This window comes from Hetaerina americana, unplaced genomic scaffold (assembly GCF_022747635.1).
Source record: "Hetaerina americana unplaced genomic scaffold, ioHetAmer1.1.p SCAF_12, whole genome shotgun sequence".
Lineage (NCBI taxonomy): Eukaryota > Metazoa > Arthropoda > Insecta > Odonata > Calopterygidae > Hetaerina > Hetaerina americana.
In genome coordinates this window covers 19,904,471-19,920,588 of record NW_027286292.1, presented here as the reverse complement: position 1 = coordinate 19,920,588, position 16,118 = coordinate 19,904,471, and the positions used below count along the sequence as shown (strand labels likewise).

At 36.9% G+C, this 16,118-nt stretch overlaps 1 protein-coding gene across 3 annotated transcripts in view; it reads right to left on the bottom strand.

Moving 5' to 3' along the window:
• LOC139685726 (cell adhesion molecule Dscam1-like) overlaps nucleotides 1-16,118 on the bottom strand; it is a 561,630-nt gene that overhangs the window by 53,938 nt on the left and 491,574 nt on the right. For all 3 annotated transcript variants that reach the window (XM_071582767.1, XM_071582766.1, XM_071582768.1), the window contains 5 exons: nucleotides 15,822-15,977; nucleotides 9,543-9,836; nucleotides 8,224-8,493; nucleotides 6,192-6,647; nucleotides 1,795-1,938 (listed from right to left, as the gene is read on the bottom strand). In XM_071582767.1, the coding sequence (XP_071438868.1) occupies nucleotides 1,795-1,938; nucleotides 6,192-6,647; nucleotides 8,224-8,493; nucleotides 9,543-9,836; nucleotides 15,822-15,977 (1,320 nt within the window). The remainder of the gene's footprint in view (nucleotides 1-1,794; nucleotides 1,939-6,191; nucleotides 6,648-8,223; nucleotides 8,494-9,542; nucleotides 9,837-15,821; nucleotides 15,978-16,118) is intronic.

The window sequence follows — 16,118 nt, the reverse complement described above, 5'->3', positions numbered from 1 at the left end:
TCTCATTGAAAGCTGACTTTCCTACCAATATAACAACAGTGATGAAACAGCGCAAAATATACTGGAATGCAGTTTAATTTCGATTATAATGGAATTCAAATTTGCTAATCGTAACTCAAAGTTTAGTTAATGGAAAACACATGTATAAATCCAAAAATAACGATCAAAATTTATTTATAATTGGTAATAACGGAAAATAGTTGACATTATTCGCAAGGGTATAACAGTAGACGCAGCGGAATTTATATTTAGTTCAACAAATAGAAAACTCAATGAATTCTTGAAAGTATAAAAATCAGGCCACTTATTCAAATCCCAGAATGCATTGCCTAGGACTCTTAAAGGATCTACATCTAAGTCTACGTCAATACCCTGCAAGCCACCAAAAAGGTGTGTGGCAGGGGGTACAGCACCAGGAGGAAAGGATAAGGGATGAGGGGGTTAGGGTTTTTCAAATGGACTTAAGATTCAAGCTCGTGATCAAAGGGCTATCGGTATTTTTTCCCTTAATGCCTCTTAATAAATTATCTTAAAGGGTCATACACTTTATTTCATTTTTCTGCGTAATGCATATAATGGTAGAACACCTTATTGGTAGGCTGACAATGAGCATCTAAAAAATAATATAATAAAACAATTTAGAACCATAAACGATATTAACGATATACGAGCATTATCAGTAATCAATACCAAACCATAGTCTAGATCCTTATATATGATGTACATATACTTGTATGATATAGATAGCAAAAATTATCCACTGTTAAAATAATCATGTAATTTATTCTACAATTAGTCTCCGGAACTAATTTAAATAAAATTACTGCATTTCTATCGCCAGTACCAATGATTTTTTGATTATTTTAACCTTCTTGAGCAAATACAGCAGTGTCCAGAAATATTGATAAATATATATGTGAAAATATTGAAATAATTTCTTGGATTTATATTCAGCATAGTTTTTAGGATGAAAGAAATCCCAATCCTATGTTCTACGCATTCTTGCTATCTTTCTGACAATATGTGACTCTTTATCACTGAAATTTCTGTACTCAGAAAGGGAACTATGTAAATTCACAAAACAATTTACGCAATGCCTATGTTTTCCCATAAATCTGCAGAGAAATTCCGATCAGCACTGGGGATTGTGGAAACTAAAACAAGGAAATGCTTCTACGGTACAGGTTTGCATGCATGGGTCATTAAAATCTCCGCAATACGTCTTTTTTAATTTTTTAGATATGCTACGGAGAATCACTTTGGATAATTAATTTTATCCAAATAACCATCCCCAAACGAATATATTCGTAGAGGAAAAAGGATTAACTGTTGCTTTAATGCCTGAGAGGAGCCTCGTGGCGATGCCCTTCACAGAGATGGCTAAAGGTAAAAGAGCATGAAAAAATAGCTTGTACAATTTAAATAATCATCTTCCTTTATTTAATCGAATATTATTAGTATTAAATTATTCTTTTAAGGAAACACTCTTACCGACTTCAGAGATACATCATCTGGGTCTCATGAAGCAACCCATTCGATTCTGAAATATTAAATGTTCCCAACACAGAAGGATATCACATCAGCAAAATTTCAATCAGAAACAAAAAATCCATATAAATTCAAATTGAGTTAAAAAACTTTGGTTGATAAAAATAGTACTAGAAATAACTGAATCCTTTTAGTAAAGTTCACATAAATGAGGTTCCACTTTCAGTAATAAAATACATCACTTGGGTTCAGTGACCTTTTAATACTTGTGAAAAATAAATTAAATGTAAACGATTATTTTCTTACCTTCAGTTAAGGACTGGGTGTAGATTTTGTACGTGCTGACGGTGGTGCCTTTGTTATTTTGTGCTGTTATCCGAACGTTGTGCAAAGTTCCAGATTCCAATCCAAAGAGGGTATACGTGTCCCCAGGCGTGGCCTCAGCAATCGCTAGAGTCAAAATTAATTTGATGATCACATAGAATGTTTAAATGTAACATAGAGATGTTTCAAATCAGTGACGCCTATGCTAATTCGATTTTTTGGGAGTAAGCCACCTTGCTATTTAGGAAAATTTCCATTTTGCTGCTTACTCTGGAATCTACCAAATTTAGGAGTACTCCTCTCTGTGTCCCACCAATTTTTTGGCGCTTGATTAACAAATATTAAACTGAATATTACAGACTTTGATACCGATATTTTTTTTAATTTTAAAAATTAGCACCTTAATGCCCACGAGTTTGGCAAAAAAAAATTCGTACTGATTCCAAGAAACTGGGGGAGATGTGGCGACAGTAACTTTTAACGGAGTCGTAAATAACGGCAATATGCGCATCAAAATGCAATAATTTAAGAGTTTAAAAATCAGTTGCATTGATCGGGATTCGAACCCGGAGCCCTCGATGTCCGGCCAACTGCTTTAGCTAATTAAGCTAGCGAGGGGTCCTACGCTACGTAAGCTACCGAGAAAGCCTGGTGGCTTAACTGGCAGAAGCACTCGGCACGATATCGAGGAATCCGGGTTCGAATCCCAGTCCAGGCGAATGGGTTTTACGCTCTAAAACTTTTGCTTTTTGATTCGTATTCTCCACGTCGTGTAAATAAAAGTGCCCACTTTCGTTAATTTTGATGTCTTACTTGCTTCCAACGGGGGTTTTCGTAGAAAGTTCCCAGGGATAAAAATAACTGTATCCTGAGTCTTTAACTGACAGAGGGCTCCAACTCTACCAGTTGATTCCGACATTGCGCTGTATTTAAATGTGTATTCCCTACCTTGTGAAATGGTTGGCAAATCCTCGTGTAACTTCTACAAAAAAATATTTCATTTCATCATCACTATTTTTATTCTGTGAATAAAAAGTATTGTTGCTACTAAAGTTGTCCGTTGTCATTTAAGTACTCTGATTTTTTTAACAGGGAATCAGTTTTTTTTCCTAAGTCTTACCTGACACTATTTGTTTAATTTTTCGCATTTTCTTTAGAATTTAAGAAATTATTTAGAAATCATAAGCAACATAAACTCGCGTTACAATATTTCATTTGTTTGGTTTTACGTTATCTTTTCATCTTATTTCCAAGGTTTGAATGAATTTAAGCTATTTATTGAGTGAGTTGAGCCAGGTCTTTAGAGATTACATGCCATTTTTGAGAACATTTATTCCTCACTAAAGTAGATGAAAGTAATATACTATTGTTTTTAGCAATATAATATATTGTTTTTGTTCAAGGTAGCAATTAAACATTTTTACATGTGTACCACAGAATATGGTGTATTATTTGAGCGAAAGACTAACTCGGAATGAATTATGAAACCACTAGCACTACAGGAGGAAAACGCGATTTTTTCTATCTTTTCTATGATCTTTTTTTAGTAACATTAGACGGATAAATTGTAATCCAATGGGAGATGACACAGATTTTTACTACCAGGATAAATTGTTTTTCATAATTTTAGCTGAAATTTCCCCGTACTTTTCCTTATTTCAACCCGTTCCTCTTTTGAAATTATTCTCAAGTGGAATCCCAGCAACTTACGCTCTTACGTTAATGACAACTCGATGAAATCTATAAGAACATGCGGAGAGACTCCATTATGATTCATTACTCGTCTTTTTTCATCAAATGAATTACTATTGCCATCAGCGCTATCATTTACGCCGAGTTACCGAAATAAAATGTTTTTAAATATATTTACAACATTTTTGAAGCAACATTCTTGAAAATACTTTTAAAACACGAAAAAGGTTATTGGAAAATTTTACAATAAATATGCTAAAGGAAAGAGACGAGGAGCTAGTACCTCGCATCATTCTAATGAATGGCCCAAAAGAATTAAAGGCCCTGATGACATTACAGGTGATAATTCTGGCGAATCTGATGTGAATTTAGATGGAGAATCGAAGTCATCTCCAACGACGTATTTTGGATTCTGAATGAGAACGTCATACAAAGAAAAATTTGATATAAGAGGAACTGCCCGATTATTTATCCACTTCTAAGAATATAAAAAAAACTCCACAGAAAAAAGAATAAGATATAAGGTTTCACTTCATTCCGAGTAATTTAATTAATATTTTGATGCAATGTAACTTAGATTAAACATTTAAATACCAATACTCAAATAATCCATAATGACATAAACTGCGTACTAAAAACATCCCAAGGATTCCGTAAAATAACTGTGTTCTAATATTTATTCTATTGTCATACACGAATTCATTACCTCAAGTGCCCACGAGCAACTAAAGTTGCATGCAAACATCTTCAATCGTAAGAATTAAAAAACAGTGCAAAAACAATTTAATGTTAAAATAATTGCCCTAGAGCAATACAAGTTTTAAAATAATTTTTATTCAAAAGAACATTAATCGATTATGATTTTTTTGCTACTTTCTATTTTATTCAATATCCATTTATTAAATAAATCATGTCCCTAAATTTAAAAATTGAGGCATTGTAATAATGAAATTTACCAATCGGCTTTAAAAAATAGGTAAAATTCCGTCAAAATTACAAGTTTAACATGAAATTTGCAAATAATAAGAGATCAATTTCGGGTAACTATTCGGAAATTAATAGAGACACTTTTAATCAAATATATGTAGATACCAGTTACGCTCAATTTAGTTTCTTCAAGCTCTATTCACAATTATATTTAACCACGGAAAATTATTAATACAGGCATGACAATTTGAATTTCACAGTGAATAACTGTTGGATTAATTAAGCATTTCTCTTGAATTCATTTGTTTACTAGGCTGTAAAACGAAATTTTACATCTTCATGTTCCCTTTATCAATTACAGGGTGAGTCAGAATGGACGCCCTAGTTAAAAATCACTAAAGAGCGCACAGATAAATAAGCGGAGTAAGATTAGCGGCGTTAGTTGGGGAAAACAGCGTTATTTTTAGTGAGCATCAAGGCTTTGTTATTGAAACGTTCTTTAAGAACAATGGTAGTGTGGTGGCGACGCAGAGGGCGCTGTGGTCTAGCGATTAAGCGCATGTTCCCCTCTCCGGTTCAGTAAATTAGTAAAATTACTGAGCAACTGACAACCATCGCAAACTTCACCAAACATCTCTTCATAGCCGCAAAGTGAAAGTCTGATGCGCTGTGTCCTCCATAGGCATTATTGGGCCTTACTTATTTAAATCTCGAGATTCAACTGTTACTGTAATATCTGTGCGCTATTTTGAGATACTGGAGAACTTTTTGCTCCCAAAAATGGAAGAATATGGCGAGGTGTATGACACAGAAGGCTTCTGATTTCAACAGGATGGTGCCAGGGCTCATGCCCCCCGTCACTCACGCCAAATCCTGCAAGAACAATTTCCCAGCCGCTTGATCTTACGAGGGGATGTCCAACATGACCGCCTCGCTCCCCGGATTTGAGCCTATTTGACATTTTTCTTTGAGGATATCTCAAAGCTAAGGTTTACAAAGTTCAATCAAGAACCTTGGAAGCTCATAAGGACGCAATTACAGATGTCATCGCTGGAATAACGCGAAATATGCTGAGAAGAGTTTTTGAAAACTTTTTTGAATCAGTCAACATGTGCATCGCTCACCAAGGTCGTCATCTAGATAAAATATTTTATAAAACCCTATGAAAAAATTGCATTTGAAGCAGTTTTCAGAAAAAAAACAATTGTTAATTATCCTGGGTTGTTTCTTTTACAATTTACATGTGAAATCAGGGAGTCGTTTCTGACTTTCCCTACACATCCGTACGTACTTATATGCAGTTGTTGTAGAAGTAATTCATAATATTTTTAAATTTATTAAGTAGTTGATAAGTAGGATAAGTGACCAAACGCTCTTGTTTCAAGGAAAATCATTTGAATATGCTAAAAATTTAATTAATGTCACATTTTACGGTGTGCATGCAATGGTATCATCCAGAGTACCCATTTTATTAATAGTTTACGCGATAAAGTTTCCCATACTTTCTTGCTTCCTCGTTGATTGATTCTAATTGCAGAAAAAATATGAACCGAACTTTGGTAACACAGATTCGACTTTCACTATGAAACAATATATTAGGCAATAGAAAATTACCAAAGAGTCTGTGAATGGAATCATACAAAACTTATCTTACGTGTTTTAAGCGAAACCGACTAACCAAATCAGGGTGCGTCTTAAACGACTAATGTTCGTGGCGAAGGCAGGAAGGACCCCTCAGTGGTCAGAGGAGGTGCACTCACCCGTGACCCAGCCTTTCCCCTCCGGTTGCTTCTCCACCAGCACGGGCCTCATGGGGCAGTCACCGTCCTTCCATTTGCTCAGGTGCACCGTAATGGAGTGCGAGTTAGCCTTGAAAGCATCTGTCCCCGATGGCGCCGTAGGGCGCTCACCGCGGGTATGCACAGCCGTCGCGGGGCTTGAGTCTCCCATGCCGACCCGGTTGAACGCGGCGATGTGCACGAAGTGCAGCGTACCACACGGGAGGTCCGTGAGGGTGTGGCGCATGTCCCGACGGCCAAGCCGCACCTCCTTCCAGTCGCCGAGCTCCCGCTTGTAGCTGAGTACGTAGCCGATAATGGGACCCCCGGCGTCGGCAGCAGCCTCGGCAGCTCCCACACCAGGGCCCCAGCCCCATTGAAGGGTCACGTTGTGGGAGCCAATGGAGAGGACTTCGAGACGAGGCGCTGGAGGCGGAACTGAGGCCAACAAGCCGGAGTTGCAACAGATACATTATACAGATACCATCATACATATGCAGATATAATTATTTAGCAAATGGTATCTGCAGCAGTTTCAATTGTATGGAACATTTTAAGGACACAAAGGGTGACCATATCGCAATTGAATTTTTTTTAACTAACTGACCGAAATTGTGACTCATAGATGGAAACAAGGCATGCTTACAAAAGGTGATACGAGGGTCATCCGGAAAGTAGTACCCGTTCGTGCCGCATGAAGTGCTGACGGCGCGAGTAGCCGCTGGACGAGGTCAGATAGCTTCAGTGGCTTGTCTGCCTTCTCTGAGCCAAGTTGCGTGACGCTAGCATTGCCTGTGTTGTTTCTGTGATTGTTTACAATGTTTAAAAAAATTGAGAACGCCGCCAGTTGTGAAGTGAGGGCAGTGATTAAATTCCTCAATGCAAGAAACGTTCGCCCATGTGATATTCATCGCCAATTAAAGGAGGTGTATGGAGACAATGTAATGGACGAGTCGTCTGTTCGGCGGTGGTGTCGCAACTTCAACATGGGGAGGGGGAACACACCCGACGATGAGCGTTCGGGGAGACCGTCTGTCATTACAGACCAACTGGTGAGCTCAGTTGACGAATTCGTGAGGAACGATCGGCGCGTCACAATTGATGACATCTGTGAGCATTTTCCCAATGTTTCTCGAACAATTGTTCATGAAATTGTTAAACACCATCTGCATTATGCAAAAATTTGTGCAAGATGGGTCCCTCGCGTATCTCAATGAGCTGGCGGCGAAGGACTATGCAGCAGGAATACAGAAACTTGTCACACGTTATGACAAATGCCTTAATTTGCTTGGAGATTATGTTGAGAAGTAGTTTAAAGTATCCTCTTTCAAATAAAATTTTTTATGTTTGTTAATATTTACTTTTGTGTCTTTATTTCACGAACGGGTACTACTTTCCGGATGACCCTCGTATTTTATAATTTCGTATTTAAAGGAATGTTTTCCCTTGTGCAATGAAGATATTGATATTTTGCTTAAGATTTGTACTTTCTTTTTAAACTTTTGTCACACATACTGAAGACTCGCTGTGTTTTTATTTATGTTAAATATTTACCTCTTAAAACTCTTAAACATGTTTTCCACTAAAGAAATATCATTGCATGAAAAAGATACGAGCTCTTGACCGGAATGATATTCCAATAGCCTGCGTTTAATCATGATTAACTTATGAATAGAGCAGTTGATGCTAAAGAATAATCTTAATATTTGAGTCCAGCAACGTCGTATGAGACAATCAGTATTCATTAATGGATATGTAGGTTAAAATTTTTTTAAATTACTCGTCCAAGCAGAATACTTATACCAAGTAAAGTGATAAGGTAAGAAAGTAATAAAATGACATTATGGTATAAAAGATGGCAACCTCATGCTTATTCAATATTGCTCTCTCTGTAGTTGAGCTGTTTCAACGAAATTTAAAAAAATAGGGAACACCGAAAGTAAACTCTAAATTACTCGATTAGGTACTTAATTATTTAAAGATACCAGTGCGGTAAGAGAGCAGGTAAACTAACCTAACACCTTAACAATGTGAACAATTCTCTCGGTGTTGTGCACATTCTTCACGTGGCACGTGTAGTTTCCATGGTCCTGCTTTTGTATCTCGTGGATGCTCAGCGAGCCGTTGTCCATCAGGCGCATTCGTTGGCTGAACGATACTGGACTGAGGTCGTGCGTCCAATGGAGTTCCGGACGGGGAATGCCAACAAATTGGCACGCCAGGAGAGCATTGCTTCTCCAGGGCAGGGCGTGAAGTTTGCCGAATGAAAGAATACTTGCTGGCACTGAAATCGTAAATGAGTCAGCGTATCATCGTCATATTTATAATATACAAATCATGATGAATACAAATATACTAAACATATCGTATATACTCATCACTTGGAACCAAATAGCTTATCATTGTTCCATCCCCAGTTTTGAATAATGAGCATAACAATTTCAATGATATTTACGAGCCCACGAGATGTTAATTGATAATACATGATCTGATCGATTCCAAAACTAATCGTTAATTTAGCGTAATAACAACAATTCCCTAAAATTTAATGGATCAACAGAAGTTGATGGGCGAATCCCAACGATGAAAAATACAATTAAAAATAAATAAAAAAATCAGGGAAAAATATTCGACCTGGCAGGATATTTTCATAAGTTTGAACTTTGCTCGTAAAAGTAATCGAGTTCTCCTCTACTCCCCTTTAAATTCTGTCTGTACAAGAAACTCTGAATGGGAGAGACAAAAGGGTGGATATTTTTCATAACCTCAGTAATCGGAGAATGACCACTTTTGTTATCACGTATGTCAACCAGAATATTTACCATTGATAGAGATCTGCAAAAATTATGCGCTAATTGAAAAATAATTCAAAGTCCTTCCAAAAAGTCGATATTATAGATTCTAAAAATATTTTACGCCGAATGAAAATCTTTATTTCTTAAACTTAATTAAACATTAAAAGAATTTGTTGTCACTATGATAGGGATTTACTTGACTCTATTTCTCTATATTTTATCCTTCAACACTGCGATCGAGTAATTAAAATGTAACTTAATTTAGTAAGCAAATGTATTTTAACATTAAGAAAGAATTTTCCTAGGGTTAATTATTATAATCTGTCCTAATTAACGAGGAAACCGAATTCAGTTTGTAGAGAAATTTCTTAAAACCGCCACAAACAAATTCCAATTAGTAATTTTCAATTGAACTTAGGCTAAATCATTCCTAAAAACTTAAATTTAAACGTCCCAGCCGCGATGAGATCCCCAGGCAGTAATACGTAACAATTACCCTGTACCCATATTTATCTTTTATATTGAAGGATGAACTTACCACGCGAATTCGGTGAGATTGAAACCACTTTGGTGCTGGGTCCCTCGCCTATTCTGGTGGCGGCCGTCACCCAGAATTCATACGATGAGTGTTCTCGAAGCGGTCCGATAGTTGCCTGTGTCTGGGTGGCCAAGAAACTTCGTCGAGTGGGATCCCCAGAACCTCTGCGGACCTCTCGCTCGTACAGTTGATAGCGGATGAGCACTCCGTGGGCTTCTTCGGGCGGCGACCAGCTTACAATGGCTGTGTAAGGAGCGGATAGAGCTACCCGGATGTTGGACGGTGGCCCTGGAACTAAGGAGAGGATTGAGTTGGGGTGAATAGGGGGCCAAGGGTGAAAAACGGTTTCTCCCACACACTAGTATTTAACCGATTTTATTCCTTCTCATTTTGCATGCATGGTCAACAACCCAATTAACGTCTTCATGGACGTCTTTTGGGGAACGACTTTGATTTAAAATAGGGTAAAGTACTGGAATAGTATTCTGTAGTATAATAATAGTGTATAGTAATGAAATAGAGTGGGATTCTGTCCATGTTGAGCACACATGAAATCGATCGGAGAGATACGTAGGGGATGGTGACTGAGAATGAAACAAGATAAATTTATTTGGTAATAAACAAACAAAACAAAAAAGTCGATAATGACGAAGTTTATGAGTCAAGCCTTAAACAAATTCCGAATTTTGTTCACAACGGTCGCGATTTTTTGAGAATGCAACGTAAAAGTCTTGCTATTGTCCAGGATCGACCAATTTGAGCTCTTCTAGAATAATGCTCGCGTACGTTCCTGGAAAATTTGAAAGTAAGTCACTTGGTGATGTAATTTAGTCATTTCATAATTGATATGTTTTTTTGCGTCTACCACGAGAGTTAAAATAGTAAACTATGTAAAAATTTATGTTAACTAGAGACATGTCCTGATCCATAGACTACAGGATTCGTTGGAAATGCGTGGTATTTAATCTAAATACGTTAGAGTTATCTAAATAATCGGCATTTGCTTGAAAGTATATTGCAATTTATTATTTTAATAGAAAAACGGTCGTTTGGGCAGGAGAACGAGTATAAGATGGAGGAATTTGATATTTGGAAGGGGAGGAGAATGGAGAAAATAAAACGGGTAAAAAGGAAAGCAAACATTAGGTTTGACAGGGGAAGAAAAACGGCTCATTAGAAATATCTGAAGGAAAATTGATGCTGGGAACTAATAGAAAGGAGAACGTTGGAAAAACAAAGTAGAAAGATAGAAATTTTGGATTAAACTAATAGAGGTAGTAAGTACATGAACATAGAGCCAAAGAATGAGTTATTGTAATATATAGTATGAGATTTAAGAATATTTTTTCTCACGTCGGTTAGGGCTGATGAAAAGATTGTAGTGCCATCAAATATCTTCCTTTAAATGATAGAAAACATATAGCAAATAAAAATATAGATTATGTTGACGAGCAAAAAATTTTTAAATCCAGTTTGCATGAGACCTCTGAAGGGACATTTTTCACTCTGCTTTAACCAAGACAGTGAGAAAAAGCTGTGCATTTTTAGCCGTAGATTTTCAGAAAGGAAGGCCCGCTATATAAGGTTTTGCTTCTCTTTGGGGCATTAAATGAGATGGAAAACCCCGCAAATAATATTCTCGAAGAACACAGTATGCATTCGAATATCGATTCACGCTTACGATGTAAGCTTTACGAGGGGTTATCGAAAACTTTTGATGACTGCTAAAAATGATCCTGATAAACACCTAAATTTTATGTTATTCTACAGGTTTCTCTTCGTGGCCACCATTCATAGTTATATATATCTCCCGGCCTTTCTCGACCTTTCGAAGGCCGTCATTGCAGAACATGGTAGATTGCATCGAAAACCATTGTTCTACCTTCCGAATGGTATAATTTGTGTCGCCAAATCTCCGACCAAGGAATGGTTTTATTAGTTCTGAGAATAGGAAAGTCTCTTACAAGGATGGCACCAGAAGTACCCGGCCTGCCTTGAGATGGCGGTAGTTTGAAATATATCACTGTATTAGAAAGTATGTAATCTATGAAGCTCATATTTCAACTTTGAAGACGCCATGTTGTTTAGTATTTGTTTCGCAGCCATCAATAGTGAGCGTTTTAGGTGAGTTTGTGAAAATGGAGAAAATTGGTCACCGTTATGTAACACAATACTTCTATTTGAAAGGCCTCAGCCCAACCAATGTAAAAGCTAAACTGGAATCTACTCTGAGTGAGGCTACTCCTTCGTTTACAACAGTAAAATATTGGGTAGCAAAGTTCAAACGAGGCCGTACGAGCTGTCAACACGAGCACTGCAATGGTCGACCAAATGAGGTGACGACTCCAGAAACGGTGAAGAAAATCAAAAAAGTGATACTGCATGGTCGTTGGCTGAAAGTGCAAAGCTAGCAGACATAGTTGACATTTCCAAAAGTGCGGTACATCGCATATTAACTGAACATTTGGACATGAGAACCCTGTGTGCAAGATGGGTGCCGCGTTTGCTCACACTTAAGCAAAACCAGTGTCGTGAAGATGTTTCAATGGAGTATCTAGCAGTTTCACAGCAACAAAGCGGATTGTTTGCGTCATTTCATAACCATAGATGAAACATGCGCCCATTACTTCACACCCGAGACCAAAGAACAATCAAAACGATGGGTTAAAAGCGAGAACCCACTCTAAAGAAGGCGAAGACCGTTTCAACTGCAGGCAAGGCCATTGCTTCGGTGTTTTTGGGATTTTCGTGGGATAATTTTAATTGACTATCTTGATAAAGGAGAAACTATCAACGGCGAGTATTATGCGAACTTATTGCAACGTTTGAGCGAAAAAATGAAGCAAAATCGGCCGCAATTTGCTAGGAAGAATTTGCTGTTTCACCAAGGCAATGCACAAGCTCACAAATCCGTTATTTCAATGGCCAAAATTCATGAATTAAACTTTAATTTGCTATTTCATGCACCCTATTCGCTATATTTAGCCCCCTCGGATCATTTTCTGTTCGCAAACTTGGTCGTTTTCTTTTCGGCTTGGTGGTAAGAGATTTTCCAACCGTGAAGAAGTGATGCCGGCAATTGTTGGCTATTTTGAGGAGCAAGACAGTTCTTACGATGGAAAGGGTTTCCAGCTTATTGAACATTGCTGGGAAAACTGTATACAGCTGAATGGAGATTATGTTGATAAATAAATAAATTTTTTCCAAAATTTTTGTGTTTTTTTTTGGATAGGAAACTTCTGGGATTACCCTCGTTGGGAGAGTTAGGGAATGGGGCAAGATTTCATAGCCACATAGCTTTGATTTTTGAACCGCACGTCAATATGAGTGAGCAAGTGCATTGTCGGCAAGAAGACTGATGCTTGTGGTTAAGACACCGCGCCGTTTCTTTTTCAAAGTACCACACAATTTATCCAGCTGTGCGTAGTAATAGGCACTTGTGGTGATCTAACCCATTTCCAGGTAGTCTGTCAAGATGACTACACGACACTCCCATAAGACAGAAGGCATGAAATTCCCTACAGAGTTCTGCAACTTAGCCTTCTTGAAGGAGGTGAATCGCTGATCTACCAATCCTTGCTCATTTATTTCCTCTCTGGATCATATTCATAGATCCAAGATTTATTACTATCTATAGACCATGTTCTATTAATTGGTTTTTGGTTCTGAAAAGGCGTCAGTAGTCGTGGAACCCAGCGTGCTGATACCTTTGACATGTGCAGTTCTTCGTTAATAATTTTCTACATGAGTGGTAAATAAGATCTGTTTGATTCATGATCTTTTAGATGGCTGCTAATTGGTTAATATTCTCAATTTCTTCACTAGGGCAGAATCGTCCATAGGTGATGGTCTTCCACGTGATGGTTTTTCTGTGAGGAACATTTTGTTAGTTTGAATATTCCTTTTCCACCTCGCAACTGTGTCATACGACGAGCTATCATTTCCCTAACCATCCATCATTTCATTTTGGAATTGACGGACACATTAACCTTTCAAATGAAGAAACGTAATCGCACTGCGAGCCTCTCTATTCTCCATGCTACATCTTACTTCAATTTATGACTTCCTGAAACAAAATATTGATGCTAAACGCTGTGGTTGACAATATCATGTAAATAAGAATCATTTGATTCGTAGAATACATTTTATCCAGACATTTCGGTTATTATCTGTAGTAAATACTTATGACCAATACCCCCACTTACATACACAGGCAAATTATACCGTACACCAGAACTAGGATGTCTATCAGAGCTGTTGGAACACTACTTATGAAAAAAAATCATAGAATGTGTGCATCATGGAAGATGGTCATAACAATTATTAAATAGGGTGAGATTGAATTATTGAATTGATTCTTTTTTATTTTCTTGTTGAGGCCTCAATTTTATGAGAACCTACAGATTCCATAAGCATCTACTTTCAGCCTTCAATTACACATACTTACTATGTTTACCTTATTATTATGATCCAATATTCTTAAGCTGGCGGAGAAATAAGGAGATAGGGGCATTTATTCGATTTAGTGAATGTAAATTGCATAATTTGAAATAAATTTACTATAGCGATTAACCATTGACTGCAGTGAATCATATTTTACATATAAAAATAACTACCATATTTGTACAAAACCACTAAAGTGTTTAAATTTGCCTCAAATCTCGTGGACCGTAAAGCAACGCGCACGGCTACTAATACCTGTGGTTTTGAATGTGCGGCATTTCGTCATACCTTCTTGTTTCTTTAGAGCCCACGAAATTTTCAATTGCAACAGGACGGCTTGGTAGCTTAACTGGCTGAAGCAATTGGGCGAACATCTAGGGATCGAGTCCCGGTCAAGGCGAATGATTTTTCACACTGACATTTTTATACGTTGCATGTCAATGCACATTAGCGCATGCTCCGTTAAACGTAACTTTTACGGCTTTTAAGTCAGTCACCGCAGTTTATATGAACACTCTATATTATTTAAGGGTAACATGGACAGGATCAGGTCATTTTCAACAGTGTTAATTTAATAACGAAAGACATTATTTCTGAGCTTAGAGGCATTCTTCATAGGTGTATACCTTCCAAATTATATTTGGAAGGTATAGTATAAAAATTTTAATGCTACGTCTAGAACCAGATCGCTAGATCATGTCGAAGTCTTTTTCCAAAAGTTTTTTAGAGAAGAATTAATATATTTTTTTATGTTTTCACGCAGAGGAACCGTAAGGTTTCATTAGTTTAATCATTATTTACGGTGCTATCTCTCTGGAACTAAATATATCACTTTTATTTTCTTCATAAAACCGGACATCTGATCTCAATAACTTCTTGTTGACCTTTATTAAAGACAAATATGCCATGGCATTCACGCATTATTCATACGTATATTGACTATGCTACGCGGAGAAAACAATGTCATTTTGCGCAAAAGGAATAGACTCAGCTGTCACGTTTAACCCGCATTAAAATCGTTTAGGGAGATATTTCATTTTTCATTCATCATAATCTTTCAGCATGACTTGGGTTATTATTAAAAACTGAAAATTGTCTCTTCACCACGTTTATGTTTTGTGCGTGAAGATGTTGTTTTTAGTGGAGCCAGTGAATATTGAAGCTCATTTTTACTGCACCTAAGAAAAAATTTATTAATCTAAAATAGCAGAATCAATTCTGAAATATGTACAAAACGATAAGAGAATTTAAGGTAGTGAAAATAGAAAAAATGATACCGAATTGTCTGCTTTCAAATATTATTATACTCATTAAATTCAATAAAAAGGATTTCTAGCTTGAGGTAGAGTTTAAGTCACTGGTTTAACGGGTGCTAGATACGAGTATGCAGGGGCAATTCAATAAAATTAATGATGAACGACATTTTCCCAATATCAGCTGTCATTTGCGGTGATCGTTACGACTCAATTATAATATATTAAATATTATATACATATATATATATATATATATATATATATATAACTTGTAAAGATAAAATTATAATTTCAATGCTACCAAATGTGTGTGATAAATAATTGAAAATAGCTTTCGAAGCCCTAAAAGAGTTGGAAACCTACACATGCAATGTAAATTTGTTATTTTGTCATAACTTTCGACCTTGATTCTTAATTAAAATTCAAGCGGTTTCGTTAGTTTGTACTAAACATTTAAGGTGCGTTTAAAACCAGTAACGCTAATAGTATTATAATTTGATTATCACCGATATTCCTGATGAATGACAATTAATTCATATTTTTGGGGAAGAAATCACATGCAAAAATTTAAATAGCTTACCATCTTCAGCTGTCAGGCAGGAAATGGGCTCGCTGTATGTTCCGATTCCGGCACCTGTGAATGCAGCCACACGTACTGAGTAATTGGCATATTTCTGAAGACCGTGAATGGATGTCAAGTGCTCGGATGTTTCCTTAACCTCCGACTCCATATAACCTGGAAAAGTTTAAATAAAAATAAGTCCCATTAGAAAAGCAAAAGTTTAATGATTCTTCCAAATGAAACTATACCCATGAAGTGCTGGATAGGTTTTGGTATTTTGATGCATCCTAGAGCTCTACTGGTGGGGAGGTTTTA